At 42.3% G+C, this 17,755-nt stretch overlaps 1 protein-coding gene across 1 annotated transcript; it reads left to right on the forward strand.

Annotated features, from left to right (window-relative positions):
* Window positions 1-14,341: 14,341 nt before the first annotated feature.
* On the forward strand, window positions 14,342-17,514 carry LOC309402478 (fatty acid-binding protein, adipocyte; the record flags this gene model as incomplete). The annotated part of the gene is made up of 4 exons (XM_081996319.1): window positions 14,342-14,414; window positions 15,661-15,833; window positions 16,057-16,158; window positions 17,464-17,514. 4 exons carry the CDS (start codon window positions 14,342-14,344, stop codon window positions 17,512-17,514), a joined length of 399 nt encoding a protein of 132 aa, XP_081852445.1.
* Between the last annotated feature and the right edge of the window lie 241 nt (window positions 17,515-17,755).

The raw sequence follows: 17,755 nt of genomic DNA on the forward strand, positions 1-17,755 counted from the left end.
GGGCTCCAGAGCTGGACGCAGGACTCCAGGTGGGATCTCACCAGAGCGGAGCAGAGGGACAGAATCCCCTCCCTCGACCTGCTGGCCATGCTGCTTTGGTTGCAGCCCAGGATACAGTTGGCCTCCTGGGTTATGAGCACACATTGCCGGCTCATGTCCACCTTTTCATCCACCAGTACCTCCAAGTCCTTCTCGGCAGGGCTGCTCTTGACCCATTCTCTGCCCAGCCTGTATTTGTGCTTGGGATTGCCCTGACCCATGTGCAATAATAAATAGAATAAATAGAGCAACGATTCCTTTCTGGTTTGCCTTCGCCTTTTCACAAACTTGAGTAACAGAACATTTAGCTCAGTTTTCAGCAGTCTCACTGAAGTGGCTATTTGGAGTCAGTGCCTGCCATCATCTTGACAGAATTAACAAGCCTAATGTAAGAGAAAGAGACAAACTTTTCTCTCCAAGCAATGGCACTCTGTTTCTTGGCAGCACTGTCCCTCTTTTTAATGTTCTAAGGCAGGTCATAGAAGACCAGAGAGAGACACATCTCAAGCTCACCAACTGCTCTTTCTTCTAAAGAGAAAGGTTCTGTCTGTCTGTTTTGTGGGGAAGGGGAAAGAAAAGGAGAAGAGAGATCATCTTGTCTATTTTCTTCTCTCCAAAGAGGCTCATTACTAGTGCAGCTTGACACACAGCAGAAACTAAGGAAGTTTCAAAGTGTGAGGGACATGCTTTCTGCAGAAGTTGTGTTAGGTATTAATTTAGCTCAGGTTGCCCAAGCGCAGACCACCATCTTGCCTAAAAGCAGACTGAGAATTTGGACATCCAGCCAATAAGCTAAAACCACAGAGATTTAAGTCATTGTGACTTTGGATAGTAGTAATCCAAATAATATAACTAAGAAACAGATTTAGTTCAAGCATCAGAAATAATGATTTCTCTCAATGTGCAACATAGCTTTTCCTCTTCAGAGATGTTACTTTTAACAATACATCAAAATTGAAGATAAAAGGAAAAGTGAGGCAGAAGGCAGCTCAGCTTGCCTCTGAAATTCAGAGAAACCTGAGACTGAATTATTCTAGCTGCACTTGACACTCTTCGCAGAATTAATAGGAAAATTGCCATTTCATTATGAAGACTAAATTCAAGTTGGTATCAGGTCTTTGTTGTTGTTATGCCAGAGCACTCAGGTAAGGTGTTTCCACAGATTATTTGTGTCATTTGAGCAATATTCAATTTTCAGACTTTAGCTGGCTGACATCACTGCAGCCTCAAGCGACTAAAAGTCATTATCTCTCCTTACATATAAAGCAGACCTTTAACCTTATCTCCTGGAATCATCCTGGTGTGTGTGCCTACAGAACTGAACATCATTTATCTCCAAGATATAAAGTAAAATGAATTAAATTTTTCTTTTAGTGTGCAATATTAATAAACTTGCATTTATCTTCATAATAGAAATATGAGTACAAGTAGAAACTAATCAGGATGGTGATAATTATAGAACTTTAAAATAATGCTCTGGTAACCTAAAGTATTGATATATCTAGCAGACTGATTTTTATCATGTACACCAGAAGGTGAGGGATATTCCAAAATTCTGTGTAAGTAGACCTGAATCCAAAGTCCATCACTTCTGACTTAATCAAGTTGATTATGAATGTAGAAATTTTAATCTAAGTTCCACACTAGCCCAAGTGTATATGAAATACACAGTTCCTCTCTGGACAAGACTTATCTTACAGCCTTTATAGTCAGCCCACTAACCTTGAGACATGATAGACACAACTTCCAAAGAACACTGAACAGCAGTTTCATCAAGTGCCAGTGAGGAAACTGGGTTAAGTCTGTTCTACTTTGACCCTAGAACATGCTACATTATTGGCTACCAGACAGATTTTTTTTAAGCAGCTACCATATTCAGGTTCTGTACCAGAAACAGAACTGTTCTGTTCAGGTACAGAGCAAATTTACAGAACAAAATTACACATGAGTAATTTGCACTACCAGTCTTCAATATTTTCTGCTTCACAGGGCAGAAGATGCTATGCAGCTAGAGTAGATCATATTAGGCACATAGTGTTTTTGTGGCGCCAACAGACTCCATGAGTTGTTTAGTTATAGAGAGCCATGCTCACCCAAGAATGAGCCAATATGTTGTCCTGGACTACAGGACAATAGTCTAGATTTAGTTTTAGCTGAGCACTTCCAAGCACTTGCCAGATGTGTCTCACCGCTTACCTTTACAGGGTCAGAGAGATTGTAGGAGTTTTGCTAGTCATGTTCAGTACACTCTGGGAGATCCAGTAGCTTCAGTACTGTCCTAGATTGTACACCTTCTGTCTAGCAGAAGGTAGTGTGAGTGTGATCACTATCGTACTAGAACTACTTGCAGGAACTGGCAAAAAAGCACCTCTGTCCCAAAGAAAGTTTGATTCTCCAACATTGTGGTTACAGCCAAGTTCTTTTATTGCTAATGGGAACAAACACTTAACACCACGTTGCATCTGAGAAGTTAGCTGGCAGGAAAGACAAGAAGGATCTCAGGTTGTTTCTACTTCAGAAAATGTCTATTTCTGATTGGGATTGAGTTCGGAAAAATGATCTCTCAGCCTTTCTAAAGGCAAAAAGTGTTCAGCCAAAGTAGACACTGTGGTAATCGCGGAATAAAATTATATAATCCAATAGGTTTATAGCTAGAAGTTAGGAGTCTCAGACTACCTCTATACCATTATATGAAACCTCAGAATTGCTCCAGATAGTTCCTTTGGCATCAAAATCAGCAAATCAATTGCTTTGTATATTTGTAAGTTTTAATAAGTAAAATAACTGGCAGATTAGTTACAGGGATGCTTTCAATATGCTTATAAGAGCTTTGCTGATTGTTTTTATAAAAATATGATTGCATATCTCAGGTATAATCAAACCAGTTCACAACAACAAGTTTTGATGCTACATGGAGCAATTCCTCATCAGTTCCCATGCAGGTAATTTTATACTGTACTCCTCAAGAAGATACAGGAGAATACACTGAAACTCATTAAGAACTGTTATAATTTAGGATTAGTGAACCAGACTCCTCTTCCTTGCAAATCTATGCAGAACTGTACCTGTATGAACTGAATTATTGAGCACTTTCCCTTGATGACTTACAAACTCCGGAAGGATCTTGGTCTTAACAATTACTCTTGCTTGGCCCTTGGGTTAGAGCTCTGTGGTTGTCTAGTGCTTCTGCAGTTTCTTAAAAACTGGCAGTAAGCCTTAAAAACTTTCCTGCATTGTGTATCATATTAATAGCACATGTTAAATTCAACAATATTTGATGACATGCTATTACTATTTCAGGGATCAGGTATGGATTTAAAACACCATACTCACCACAGTGAGACTCCTTTCTACAAGTTTATTTTCACAGCATCTGCATCTGCCATCATAGTTACTCATACTGCATTGTTCGCTGCTGCAATGTGTGGAACCTGCCCAGAGATGCAAGCAGCTCATTCAAGGCACAGTGGTCCACTGTGGCATCAAGTCCTTCACAGCTTGATAATGCCACTTTCCCTGTAGATGGAGAGTCCTCACAGACAGCTTGCCTCAGTGTGGCCAAGATTTTGCACGTTCCCATGACAGAGTTTGGAAAGATCTTAATGACCTGTAACTCTTAAAATCTATCTGAAATGGGATTATGTGTACCAAGGTGATCATTTGAACCCTTCCCTCAACTCATCCCACAAAAAGAGAACCAAGGTAACAGCAGGATTTGAACCAAGACTAATTACTGCTCCTTTTTGTCTTGGCATTAACTACTTTGCTAGTTAATGAAGGTGGGTTCAATCATCTCTGACTATGCTAATGTCTTTCCATGTCACAAGCCCATCTTCCTTTAGGAAGGAATGTGAGTGGACTGGTATTTTTGACTTGATGAGCAGCTTGAACATCACCCTAAAAGCAGGTTTATTTAGAACTAATTTTAAAGACTTCATGTATGAATTCATCATCTTTACTCCAGTAAAGTACTCCCTCTTCATAACTTTCAGTCTATGGCATAGATTTCCATAAATGAGATAGATTGAGACATGGTACCAGAAGAATACAAATTCATGCTGTTACACTATATAATAACCTGTTATCTGGAACAGTAAAAGCTAGATCAAAAAAACAAATACTTAAGCTGAAGTTTGGGAGGAAGAAATCTCAATGCCAAAGTAAATGGGAAACTTTCTTTATTCAGCATATGAAGAAATGTGGGTCCTAAAGAGAAGGATCTCTGCTAGCCACCATGCTAAGGGAAGAAATGCCCATGCCAGCTCAGTGGGACAGAAGGAGCATCTCCTTGAAGCCTTCTCCATCTATGGGAACCTCCATGAAGTTTTACCAGCCATGAACATGATTTTGGCCCATACAGATGCAGACAACTGTCTCACTAATAAGAAAGTAACCAAAACAGCTGAACAAAACATCCCTCTCTCCCATTGTCTGAGTATCTGGACACGTAGCTCCAGTAGCCTCTTCAGTCCAGGAGAATTCAGGCCTGCATACCCCACCTCCCACTGGCACACCCAAAGTATCAGCTCTTCGGGGCAAGAGGCACTCTACTCCTCCCATTGAAGGTGGGCCCTGGGCAGCGCCAGACACAAGTTGAATATACAAATACTAGGTTAATGTGGGTTTATTTTTCCCCCCTAGCCTAACCAGATGTCTGCTAGGTAAACAGGGCCTAGTTTTCCAACAGTAGAGTGACACATGAAATACCAGTCTCTTTTGTCAAAAGTTTTCATACATGGGCCTGACAAGTTATTTGCATACATAGTACATATTACGTATTCCATACATATTCCATACAAGTTATTTACAACTACTTTGATGCCATATTTTCTGAGAACTTCTACCCTTGGTACTAACAGTTCAAAGCATTTATAGAATATAGGCGGAAAACTGAAAAATCAGATGAACACAACACTTCTGTACCAGGCTTTGCAGGAGGCCAAGGCAATGAGACATCAGGCTTCAGGTTCCTGTCCTTCAGGATAGGGAAGTGAAGAGACCTGGAAGGAAACACAGCTTTTTCTGGGCATACACCAAACACAGTTCAGTCACCCCAGAGAGCCGGGCAACACTTTATCATGTACTTAGTTACAAGCAAATGTTTATAAGCTAAACATGTCATAGACAATAACTGGAAACTGGATGAACAACAGTGCAACACAAACAGTAAACTATTTTCTTCTACCAAGCCTATTGCTGTACAACAGAACTGCACTAGATGTTTGTGAAACAACAGATATCCCTGGCTCAGGCTCTGTGACCCAGGGAGTCGTTCCCAACAGTCAAAAGCAGCATTTCTGCTGTTCCCCACTTCTGCTCTTGATGTTGATGATCATATTTGTGACACTTGTATAGGCAGGGGAAGAACCTGAGGTGCTACCACTGCAGGGGGCTTCTTCTCAGAAGCTTTATACACACCAAGGAGGGCATGGTCATGCCTTAACTGTGGTGAGCACTTTGAAGGAGCAATAAGCCAGGCAGTAAATTATAAATGACAGAAGGAATTTTCAAATATTTCAATATAATTCCAGCAAGTTAGTATTGGCCTACCAGAAGTTCATGTTAACAAACTAATGCAGAAGGTACTGTTAGAACAGGGATATGTACAACCTAGAGCCATATCAGATCATAAAAGCAATTAAATTATGTCCAGCTTAAATAATTTGGCAGCAAGACTAAAACGATCTGAGAGAATGAGGAAGCCATACCTGCAGGAGCTGGGTAAGAAACAGTGTCTGTTAAAAAAGAGCATGCGTCTAGCGTCATGCTATGCTTGCTGCCTGGTTCCTTCAGTTCTTGCCCGGGAAGATGCGCTGCGGTCCCCTTGTGTACGCTGCATCGGCGGTCCCAGCGGCTATTTCACGGTACCTAAAGCACGTACAAAGAGCCCCTGCTAAGGCAGCATGAACTGCTGTACTCTCACGATGGAGCAAACACCCCACCGAGTGCTTGCAACAACCCACCCCAAAAGGAACGGCAGAACTCAGCGTAGTTTAAAGAAACATCAGAAACTCTGAAAGAAATGAAGGCCGCCAAGATAGCGGGCCCTTGCTGCAGGGGAGAGGAGGCAGCAATGCTTCTGCACATGGCCTCGAGTGCTTCAGGCCTTCAGTCAGCAGCTCAGAGGGATGCTGCGGCTCTAACTCCTGCATGGTGTTTCTGTGAAGCGATGCTGCGCCAGGATTGCAATAGCTAGCATGCAAACACAAGTGTGGGACAAGGCTTCCAGGTCTGTTTATTTCTTCTTGTTCTAATAGTTCAAAAACAGCAGTCTGAGCAGTTACAAGCTGAAGCAGCACTTTGGTCTTTAATGGTTTGAGGAGTTTGGGAAGATGCTGAGATAAGTAGAAACTCCCTTTAAAGCACATGGAAGGTAAATCAATGAAACAGCTACCAGTACTGAGAAGGACAGCTGCAGTTGTTCATTTTTCCTGAAAGATCATGTTGTCTCCACTAGAGACTCACAACTTCCCATGCCTGTCAGCTGGGAGTGGATCCTCCAGAGGGGAAAAAGTAGAAGGCAGATAGGATTTTAAACTAATTTTTTGGCTGCAGGGTCCATTTGAGGGTTCAGATAGAAGTTGTTACTGTCACTAGCAGCTTTAGAAACTCTATGTATGCCAAAACGAAGGCTTGACTGCGGTTAGGGATTTGGGCATCAAGAGCCATAGGGACATACCTGGCCCACGTCTGCTTGAAGGTGCCTGCTGGGAGGGATGCAACACGCGTGACAGCAAACTCCGTCCTCCCTCTGCAAGCTGCCCTGTGCCTCCAGCCCCTCCACAGCATCCTGAGCGAGGAGCTTGTTTACTACCTGACATTAAGCAATGCATTTTTGAGGGACTCCCTCATTGGAGATGTGAGTTTTTGCGTGATGAACATAAGCAATGTTGACTTGTTTCTGGCAAGACTGCTCTCCGGAGCGGGAAGGGCAGGAGTGACAGATTGCTTTGGAAAACCCTTTGTGCTACTTTCTTCAGAGATCCTTTTGATTCCTAACCTGCTTCATCTGGTACAAAGTGAGATGAAACGAGATGGCTGTGACAGTGAAACTCAGCGGCGGTGCTGCAGAGGAGGCAGCGGTACGAGGCCGCTAGCCCAGGCAAGGTGCGTGGCTGGTGGCCTCAGCAAACCAGCTCGTCTCCTTCCCTCCAGCTCCCAGCACCCGGGGGCAGCCGTCAGCTGCAGAGAACTGCAGAGAGCCGGGAGAGCTGCCAGCTTTCACACCCACCCGCTACTCGTCCACACACGGTACCGAGAGTGCTGTTTTCGGCAAGGCTTCATCTCTGAACTCAGGGCATTTCATACTCGGATTTTTTCTCCTTTCCTTTACGTGGAGCAATAGCTCTTTGGATGCGGTCCAAATGCATCCGTAATAACAGAGAGCTTTCTGGTAAATATAAGACGAGGTCTCCGACAGTTCCAGAGCAAGCTGTCAGATAAAAGCATTGCTAGCAATGAACTGCAACATGCAGAGCAAAGACATGCAGAGACAAGCATGGAAAAGACATATACATTTACTCAAAGTGCAGGTTCAGCAAAGCTTAAATATTTTATACGGGGTCTTTTTACTCTTGTTGAAATATTGTTCTTACAGTTTGTTCTTTCATCAGCTTTCTTAGAAAGTGAAGTAATATTCTGGAAATATTCTCGCTTCACAAGAGAGCAGCTGTTAAGAGAAGGATAACTACTGATGGGAATAGCTTAAGCTTACAAGATATTACATGTTACCAGAATGCACTAGTCTGTCATCTTTATTTGAAGTTTTTTCCTCAGCTTGCTAAAAAATATCTAGCAAGAACTGCCCCCCCCCAAAACAAAACAACCAAACAAAACAGAAAGATTCTAATTGCAGATCCTCATGGAAATAAGGCGTAAGCCTGGCTCTGTGCAGGCGGTATCGTATGAGCTGCAGTAACAAGGCAGAACTGGACTAGAGTCCTGTTGGGCAGTCCCAAAGCAGATGTAACCAATGGTCTTATCACTTTGATCAGGTGGATGCTTCAAATGGATGATCTGGGATAATTCAGAAGAACGTCTGGGGAAGGACTACAAAGGGATTTTTCAGAATGTTATTATCAAGTCTTCAAATTGGTAGAAGAAACCCAAAAGTGCTGTGGGAAACAGATTGCTTTCTTCATTTACAAATCTGCTGCAATACCTAAATCTAGAGAGAAATTTCGGGATAAAGAAGTAAGAAAAGAAAAGCACCTTTTTGGGGGGGCAGGTGGTGGGGAAGAACAGGCAGGATTTATGTTCTCTGAGGCAATTCCAGGGAAATCAAGTCCATGGACAACTGGACAAGGCAAAGTACAACTCAGAAAAAGGCTGACTTTCATTGTACACACTTAAGAGGAACTGCTCTGTTGTTAGATGCAAGACTTGTACAGTACATGAGAAAAGTTGGACAGATTTGAGCATCAGAAACTTTAGACAACTTTAAACTTGTTCTTTAGATAAGGGAAATTAGTAGGTAGTTAGAAACATGAAACATCTGCAGTGCCTATGTTATAGCCAGCAAAACAAGATCTTCTCTCGTACAAACCTTCAGAAGTCCTTAAGTTAGATTTATCACTAATCTCACTATGGCATTTTCTGAATACCGCATATCTGAGGTAGAGCTCTGGCATTTTGAATATTCTTATTCAGAAATGCCCACATTTTCTTCTGGAAGCCTATCACCTGCATGCCTGTAGGAGTTAGGGTACCTGCATGTCTTCTCATTGCAATAAAAAGAAAACTGATTTGCAAATACTTCTCCTTCCCTACTTGTCTGGTATTCCTTTTAACTCACTCCCTGCAATTCATAGCATTGATGGGATTTCATACGCTGCCAAGTGACTTGCTCGAGGAATGAGGGAACACATACACATTAGGGGAGTGTATGAGAAGTCAGTCTTTTCCGCAGGAATAGCAGTCACCAGGCATGAGCCACAAATGTTTGAGAGCATACATTATTGCCATGCCATCTGCTGAGAAAAGCCAGATCTCAGCTGTCAACACTACTCTCACGAGAACTCAATGAAGGCAAGGGTTCAAAGGCTTGCCATACCCTCCAGCCATATCTGCATTTTTTTTTCATCTTTAAAGCAAGTTCAGAAAATGTAATCATGTGCATTTTAATTGCAAGTTAATGGCGTCAACCAGCAGGTTTTGTTTTGGGCTTGATCTCACTATGCCTTGGAGTTACGAGATTTCATTTCTATTCTTAGCATTGCCACAAACATAGCTTAGTGTTTCAGAAACACCTTTTAGATGTTTCAATTTTCACAGTCCTGCTTTCAGATGCTGGAAACCTGTTTAAGCATGTGGAGTACTCACTGGTTGGGCTAAACTCCAGGAGGAAACACAAGAACCCAGAATCACTAAAAGTAAAAATCAAGTGCTGGGGCCCACCAGACTGAGGTCTTCAAATGTCACAGCCCAACAATGTAACCCAGTAGAGTGGTGCCAGTAACTCAAGGAAAAAACAGATTTGTTGTTGCTGCTGGCAAAACTCGACTCCTTCAACCAAGTGACCTTTTGCAATAGTACCCTCAGTTCTGAGCAAGGCCCAAAGTCACAGCCACGAGTGGGGGAGCATCAGTTTGCTGCTGGGGACTATTCTGCTGAGCATAGGAAAAAGGACCTGCTCATGTCTCCTGCTCACCTCCTTCCCCGGGAGACAGAAAAAAGCCACTGAAAACCAATTGGCCTCTTGAACTTTCAGACCAACTGAAGCCAGTATTTTGTGAAGTCAGTGCCTTACATCATGAGTACCAAAGATTTAGTTGTACTTTTCCCAGCTGAGCAGAAGTCTAAGGCAATTCACCTGTCTCATACATCAATCAGATATGAAAGTAGCAAGCTGGCGAGCAGAGATGGGCATCCTTTTACCTGTTCCTGTCTGCACTCCAGCATTAGCTCACCTTTTTTAAAGTTAGCCTGGGGCCTCAGAACAGATTCCCACTCCCGTATCCGGCCAGACAAGTATTAAGAAAACTTTTTGCTCAGTCTAAGTTTCAGCAGTACCAGACAGTGTGACATGGTTCCTCCTTCCTGGCATGAGAGCTGCTATAGCCCATCTTCTCAATAGATACTACTGTGCCTGAACAGGAAGCCTGCAGCAAAGCCACAGTTCCTTCCCTGCTTAAGGGAAAATCCCTATTTTTAATAACCCTTCCAAAAAGCATGGTTTTTTTCTTACTATGGACATTGCCATCTATGCCACTAATAACCCACATAGAGGCCACGTACCTTTTAAGAAAGTTTTCAACAGAAGTCATTGTCAACAGGCTAATAGTCGGCTATGGCATCAGGTGTGGAACTGAGCATGGATATTATCTTACCTTTTCATTCCAGTTTTTGACTAAATAATAGCAGAACTACGGAGACAACTGTGTAAGCCCAATACACTGCTGCTCATTGGTAGTCACCAACTCAATAGCTATAGTAGTTGAAGGAGTTGTACACCATTGACCTTCTGGGACAAGGAGGAACTGGAGAAAGAAGCCTTTATTTAAGCGAATAGTCATAACTGTGATTTGTTAATTCATGTTTTCATGAATTTCATTTCATTTGAGAGTAAGCTGTATTTTTACTCTAACAAACCCGTACATATCTAAAGTACCAGGAAAGTTTTGGCACAGTCCTCAGTTAAAAGCCATCCTAAGTGACAGATCTCGACTACAGGAATAAGCATCCTCTTTCTCACATACTCTAGTGGAAGCAATGCCATTCTTCCTGCATGCCTGAAAGAGCCAAAAGCAGGTTACTATTTTGATAATTTTTATAAAAAGTTGTTTATCTCAAGTAGATCTCCACCACTGGTCTGACTCGCAGAGCAAGAGTTAAACCACCAGCACCACCTTCCTATCCACAGATCTCCCCTGCACAGCTGCTGCTTTGCTATTCCACTTCTGCACCTCCTGCACCAGGACCCATCCTTAAACGTCACAGCACCCCAAAAACACATTGCAGACAGTGTGTCATTGTTGTTTGCAGACTTCAGCTACATCAGTTCATATCAGAATTAAGAGACAGGGTTTCCATCTGTGATGAATTTACTTTGACAACATTTCCTCATTGTGTGGGACCCTCACCAGCTTCTCTTCCTTGGTTTACCTCTTACCTTCAAAATTCCCTCTTATTTTGAAGGAGGTTTCTACACTTTTGAGGATGCCCTTGCTTCTGACAGTATTAGATCCCATCAGTGCTGGTGACCATAGGGCTGTTTAGCCAGGTTGCCCAGCTCTTCCTGGAAAGACACTCCTGCAAGTGACACAAATCCCAGGATTGCCTAAGCTTCCAGGCTCAGAAGTCCCACTGATATATTCATGACCATTCAGCACTTCAGTCTTTGTCAGCAGAGCTGTATGACATGAGGCCTTTGCCCCAGAGAGCAGGCAGGATTTGTACTGGATGACATCAATGCCACAAGCTTATCTCTTGTCACGGGAAGTCTCTCCCGAGGGAAAGGAGACCATCGGTAAGATACTTCCCAAGTGAGAGCTATGAGCTTGCTCCCAGATAGCTGCTTGCTTTGAAGTAAATGAGCAAGTCAACCCACAAGCTGGCTTTCTTCTGCATTTTTGAGTCATCATGTTTGCAAGACATCTACAAATAGCTCAGATTCACTTTAAATAGGTGCAAGTAATTGACTGCCTAGGGAGGGTGCACTTGGCTGCTCCAGATTTGTTTGCAACAGGTGTTTCACTTCTCTCCCCAAAAAACTCTTCTAGCAGCACAAGCGTTGCAGACAGTTGTTGCCACCAAAGGAAGGCCAATCCCCGCTCTCAGGCTATAGTTTTGAATATAAAAGCACTATTTCCCTTCCAAAAAAGTGAATGCTAATTGTAGTAAGCCACAGACAGAACAGTTCCCAAAAGGCAAGAAAAGTAAGTGCAGGAACCGAGTTCAGCCAGAGTGCATCCTTTCTATCTCGGGCACCGCTTACCTGATACTTTCAAGTACTGATTGTATATTTACCAGATTTGAGTTTTCAAGTTCCTACAAACTGCTCGCACATGGTGCAGTGTTTCTCAAGCCAATAAAGCTAAGTAAAAACAGCCAAGATAGATAATGACACAAACTTGAGAGCCCCTCAGAGTTTCCTTTTAAAGAGGACCTGAGCATGTGATACTCCAAGGAAACGAATCAACATCAGCAACTTAAATAATTAGAATATTATTTTATTTATACTGGGACTAGCCCAAAGTCAGTAAATATGCAAAAACTCAAAAAATAATAGGTCAAACCTAAGATTAGCTATTATAGGGAAAAAAAAGGACAAAAAAGAATATTATTTTCCCACAGTCTGCAGTCTTAAAGGCATAAGAGGGTAACTAACTCTCTCAGGACAGGCTGAGAGAGTTGTGGTTGTTCAGCCTGGAGAAGAGAAGGCTCTGGGGAGACCTTATTGCAGCCTTCCAGTACTTAAAGGGGGCCTATGAGAAAGATGGGGACAGACTTTTTAGCAGGGCCTGTTGCAATAGGACAAGGGGCAATGGTTTTAAACTAAAAGATGGTAGATTCAGACTACATAGAAGGAAGAAAGTTTTCACAATGAGGGTGGTGAAAGCCTGGCACAGGTTACCCAGAGAGGTGGTAGCTGCCCCATCCCTGGAAACGCTGACAGTCAGGTTGGACGGGGCTCTGAGCAATGTGATCTAGTTGAAGATGTCCCTGCAGATTACATGGGGGGTTGGACTAGATGACCTCTAAAGGTCCCTTCCAACCCAAAGATTCTATGATTCTATGATTCTAATTATACACGTACAAACAATTTTAGCCCTCACAGCAATGCAGGCTGGGGACAGACTGGCTAGGGAGAAGCTCTGCAGAAAAAGTCCTCAGGGTCCTGGTGGGCAGTGAGCTGAGAGAAGAGAGGTTCAGACTGGATATAAGGAGACCCTTTCGCCCTGGACACAGTTGGGCAGGGGCACAGCCCCTGAAGTCCAGAGAGGCTGTGCAGGCTCCATCCTTGGAGATTTCCAAGCCCCAACAGGGCACAGTCCTGAGCAGCCTGGTCTGAGCTCAGAGGTGTCCCTGCCTGAGTGAGAGACTGTGCTGGAGACTTCCTGAACTCCTTCCCCTTCCAAATTTCCCTACGATCTTATAATCCTATATAAATAATTTACCTACTACGTTGTTACTTACAAAGTCAACAAGTACGAAAATATGTGGACCAACATATTTGATGCCTAACACCTAGCAGAGTACCTCCAGGAAGTCTGCCTAAAGAGATTTGCATGGGCTTAGGTTTTGGAGTTTTATTACACATTTATTAGCTGCTTTTTGTCATTGGAACAGCATGATACAGCCAAAAGGAAACTCTAAGGAATTGCTTGACTTCTTTTTGATACATTTTTTGTGATCTGAGCTATGACAGGGCTTAGGGGATCAGTCAGGGTGGACCTCATTATGTCAGGCCTGTATACAACTTGCCTCAAGCAAACAGAAACAGAAAACAAATAAGTGCAAACAGAAAACAAATAAAGTGTCCAGGGACCTTCGGTGGGTCAATACCAGAGCCTAGGTTTATGCCACAACTAGTCATAATGCTAGTCATTGGGGACATAGGTCTTCATAAAGCACAGGAGCAAAAGGGAGAGAAATCATCTGTTGTGTTACTTGGCTTTTCACAGAGCCCTATATCCCCCTCCATCATACAATAGCAGAATACAGACCTATTGGTCAATTGATTCAGGTAGTGCAATGATAAGGAGCTCCCAATCAAGGAAGTAATTTTATTGTCTTACCCTTCTACAGGCACCAGCACTCTCTCTTTCTGCCCCAAATCCACTTCTTCCTGTAATTCTGTGCCTCTCTGGGGAAAATCTCTGCTGCAGGGGTGCAAAAAGCAAACTAAATTATCCCAATGAGCCTTTCAGATCTTACACTCTAGGAATTGAGCTGTGTCCATTTGATATGGCGGTCTGAAATGAAAGAAAAGGGTATGGGAGAGAATATAACCCTCTGTAGGTTGAGCCTACCTTTTTCATCTGCAAGACAATATGATTTAATTATTTGCCTTTAAGGTGGCGTGTTCTTGAATGACAAAAATAATTAAATAAAAACAAGACAGTGATCTTTGTGCTAGTAAGGGCATATGAATAATAACACTATGACCTACTGGCAAAGGAGGGGTAGGGGAGGAAGGAAAACAATGGGCACTGGGACTCCCTCTTCATTGGTCATCCTAGAGCATCATGTGGACAAGGCTCCTTTTTAAAGATAACTCCTGATCTCCTGGAGCTCATACTATCCTCCTGTCCTGCATTTCTCCTTGATCCTGTGGAAGACTTCCCTCTAGCCTGACAAAATGTGTGACCAGTTTGTGGGCACCTGGAAGCTCCTTTCTAGTGAAAACTTTGAGGACTATATGAAAGAGCTGGGTGAGAACTATTATTTGGACTTGTTGTATCTGGGACAGGGAAGGAATGCTGATTTTGAACTTTATTCCTTACTTGCTTTTTCTGGCTATGCTGTTTACCAAGGGGTTTTTAGTTCAGCTACTTTGATCAGATGGTCTTAAACTGGAGAACTTGGCTGTTTGAATTAGTGGTGTCAAATTCCTATAACACAAGAAAACCTTGATTGGGAGGAATAGTTTCAGGTAAGTCAAGTCTATGCATGCCTACTTAGTAGTGTTAGAAAAGGAAGTAACACACATCACTGCAATATTTTGTGTGGATTAGCTTTTATTCTTGGGTGTACAAAGTGGTGTAATGCTAGAATGCAGCAAGCTTCTCTATGTCTAAAAGCAACGCACCTGAACTTCTTCATATTGCTACTGGACTAGGAGACTGATTAATTGTCATGGCTATTACAGTGAATGAAACTCTGTAGCTGCCTGCAGTGAATATTAACTAAGAAAATTGCATGGATTCATGCAGATACTTGCAAAAGATTTGAGGGATAACACTCTTCTCTAAAGATGTAGACTTCTTTCTTAGAATTAAAATTGGTCTTTAAAAGGTTTCCACATGCTTTAAGTGTGGGGTAACTTGCACTGATTGGTTCGGTACATGCTAAAAAGCTGGGGGTTTATCTGGGGATTAGGGATAAAATACTCACTGGGACTTCTGCAGCATTCAGGCAGCTTTCACTGAGACTCTTGCACTCTTAATCTTTGCCCCAGATTTTACTCAGGACGTAACCATTGCCAGCTATTTCTTAATCATTTCCTTTTATTCAGCCTAGCCACTGATAAATATAAAAAGTGCTTTTGTTTTTCTTGTTTGTTTGTTTGGTTTTGTGGCTTAGAAACTGTCATATGTTTTTGCTTATTTACTTTTAGATACAGTTAGCATACAAGTTAGTGTACAAACCACCACAGTTATTTTGAAGGAGTGTATGTGCAAACATCTGGCATTAAAATCTTGTCTCAGTCTTCAAAATATTGCTTTTACTATTCATACAATGCTAGAGCAAGGTATTTCCTTACGTCATCCCACCCAGCTTGGTCTATAACCATACCAAGTTACTGAGATGTAACAAGGGAACCTATGCAACATAGAATTAAAAGAAAAATCAAAAGGTAATAGGGGAATCAGCGTGGAAGGTTTTTTTTCCACTGACAAATAAGAGATAAACACTGAGTAAAGGTAAAAATTTCATAGTGCCCTGTCTTATTTACAGGTGTGGGTTTTGCTACCAGGAAAATGGCTGGTGTGGCCAAGCCCAATGTAACTATCAGCACCAATGGTGATGTGATAACCATCAAAACAGAAAGTACCTTCAAAAATACAGAGGTCTCTTTCAAGCTGGGTGAAGAGTTTGACGAGACCACAGCAGATGACAGAAAAACAAAGGTGAGTCCAAAAACAGTACTTTCCAAATACGTGTCTCAAAAAGGATGTGGGAGCAGGAGGACGGACTTGTGATTTTGACATCCAGTGTAGAAATGCTGCCTTCAAAGGTAAGAGTGCTATGGATGCTTTGTGCTTCAGTGCTGTTTGGACACGGAGGCAGTCTTCTCTTCAGCCCAGAGAACCCTGGTGAAACAGCCACACTTTGGGTTTTTTTGTTTGGCAGAACGTCATAACCCTAGACAACGGCACGCTGAACCAGGTGCAGAAGTGGGACGGAAAAGAGACTATCATAAAGAGAAAAGTGGTGGATGGGAACCTTGTGGTGGTGAGTTCATTTTTGTTACTTAATCACTGAATTCATTGTGCGGAATTCACGTTTGTCAGAGGTATTACGTTGGATTAAAACACGGGGAGTGAAAGCATCTGAAAGGGCTCCGGGCACTTGGTGAGATGTCTCCCTGAATGAGTTTGGAGTATGTACTAAAACTGAATTGCTGTTACACTTAGGGAGTAGTATGGTGGTGCTTCTTCTCCAATCATAGCAAGACATGGTTAGGGAAGAGTAGGGAGAAAAAAACACATCCTCATGAGGGAAATTTTTATATATGAGAATCTTTAAGTCCTGGGCAGTATAGAGGAAGCTTTAGCAAAGTCCATGTTAAGTCTGTCTGCTCTGTGCTGATGCAAAATACTCCTGTTCATTTCCAGTAGAGACTCAACAGCCATCTATGGGAACTGTACCATGGATCACCAACAGCTGTGTCAATAACATGATGCTATAGCAAAAATAAAGCAACCTATATCCAAGCTCTGTTGGTTGGTGTTATCTGGTCAGAGAGTATTGTGCTTGACTTGGTGCCTGTGAGGCCCACCTGCAGTTTGGGGCTTCCCAGCACTGCCCTCCAGTTTTAGGAAAGACACTTTGAGGAATCTGGGAGGGGACTAAAACTGTGTTCATAAAAGACAACTGAGATTCCTACATGCTGCAAAATGATACATATGCACAAAATTCCTGAAGAGTTCTGCTCTCCCCTAGAGAAAAATAATATGTCCATAAATTGATATTTAAATGTATTTGGATAGAGACCAGAGGAGAACAAATAGAAATAGTTTTTAATAACAACTTCATTAAGAAAGGTTGAGCAAAACCAAGTTTGGTCTAACAGAAAAATAGATGACGACAGAGCCTACCATGCAGAGGCTGACACCAGCAGCTGCAAGTCTGAAAGCTGTGTAGGATTCTGCGGGTGTATGTGTGGGTATGCACACATCTGTGAAGAAGACAAGCCACAGCTGCAAAAGGTAAAAAGAAAAAAGACTCATGCCCAGCTCCAAAGTCCAATCACCAGTCCTAGGAGCCTTCTTAAGAGTTTTTTAAGAGGAGATCAGAAATCTCCTGGGGGTCGCTGGAGCAATCCTTTGATGTTCTTTCAGTCCTGTGCTTGTTTTTCAGACTTCCGTTTCTGAAGCTCTCAAACTTGAGTTTCACTGTTTTGGCAATTGGTTTTAGAGAAGGAGAAATGCAAATTTTTCCTTACACTGGCTCCCAATGGATAAGTAATTCTCTACCTTCTGACTAACAAACATTTAGTGAGAGTTAAAAGCTGATTAAATTTTTCTTTCTTTCCAGGAATGCACCATGAATAATGTTAGCTGCAAAAGAATTTATGAAAAAGCATGAAGATGCCATCTTCACACAGGACTAATGCTTAAAGATGGAGAAAAACAACTTAACCAAAGGAGAAGAACTCCACAAATCCTATTTTAAAGAGAACTGTACTTTTTACAGATATATCCCAAAACATTCACATGCAGCTAGTCTCATTTGTTGTGTGACTATTCAATAAAATGTTCAGCTTTCTACAGCCTGTGCTTGTTGTGCTGGAGTTTGTCAGAAAGGGTCTTGGGGGGGTGCAAGGGTG

Source organism: Phaethon aethereus (genome assembly GCF_964289735.1).
Source record: "Phaethon aethereus genome assembly, chromosome: 2".
Lineage (NCBI taxonomy): Eukaryota > Metazoa > Chordata > Aves > Phaethontiformes > Phaethontidae > Phaethon > Phaethon aethereus.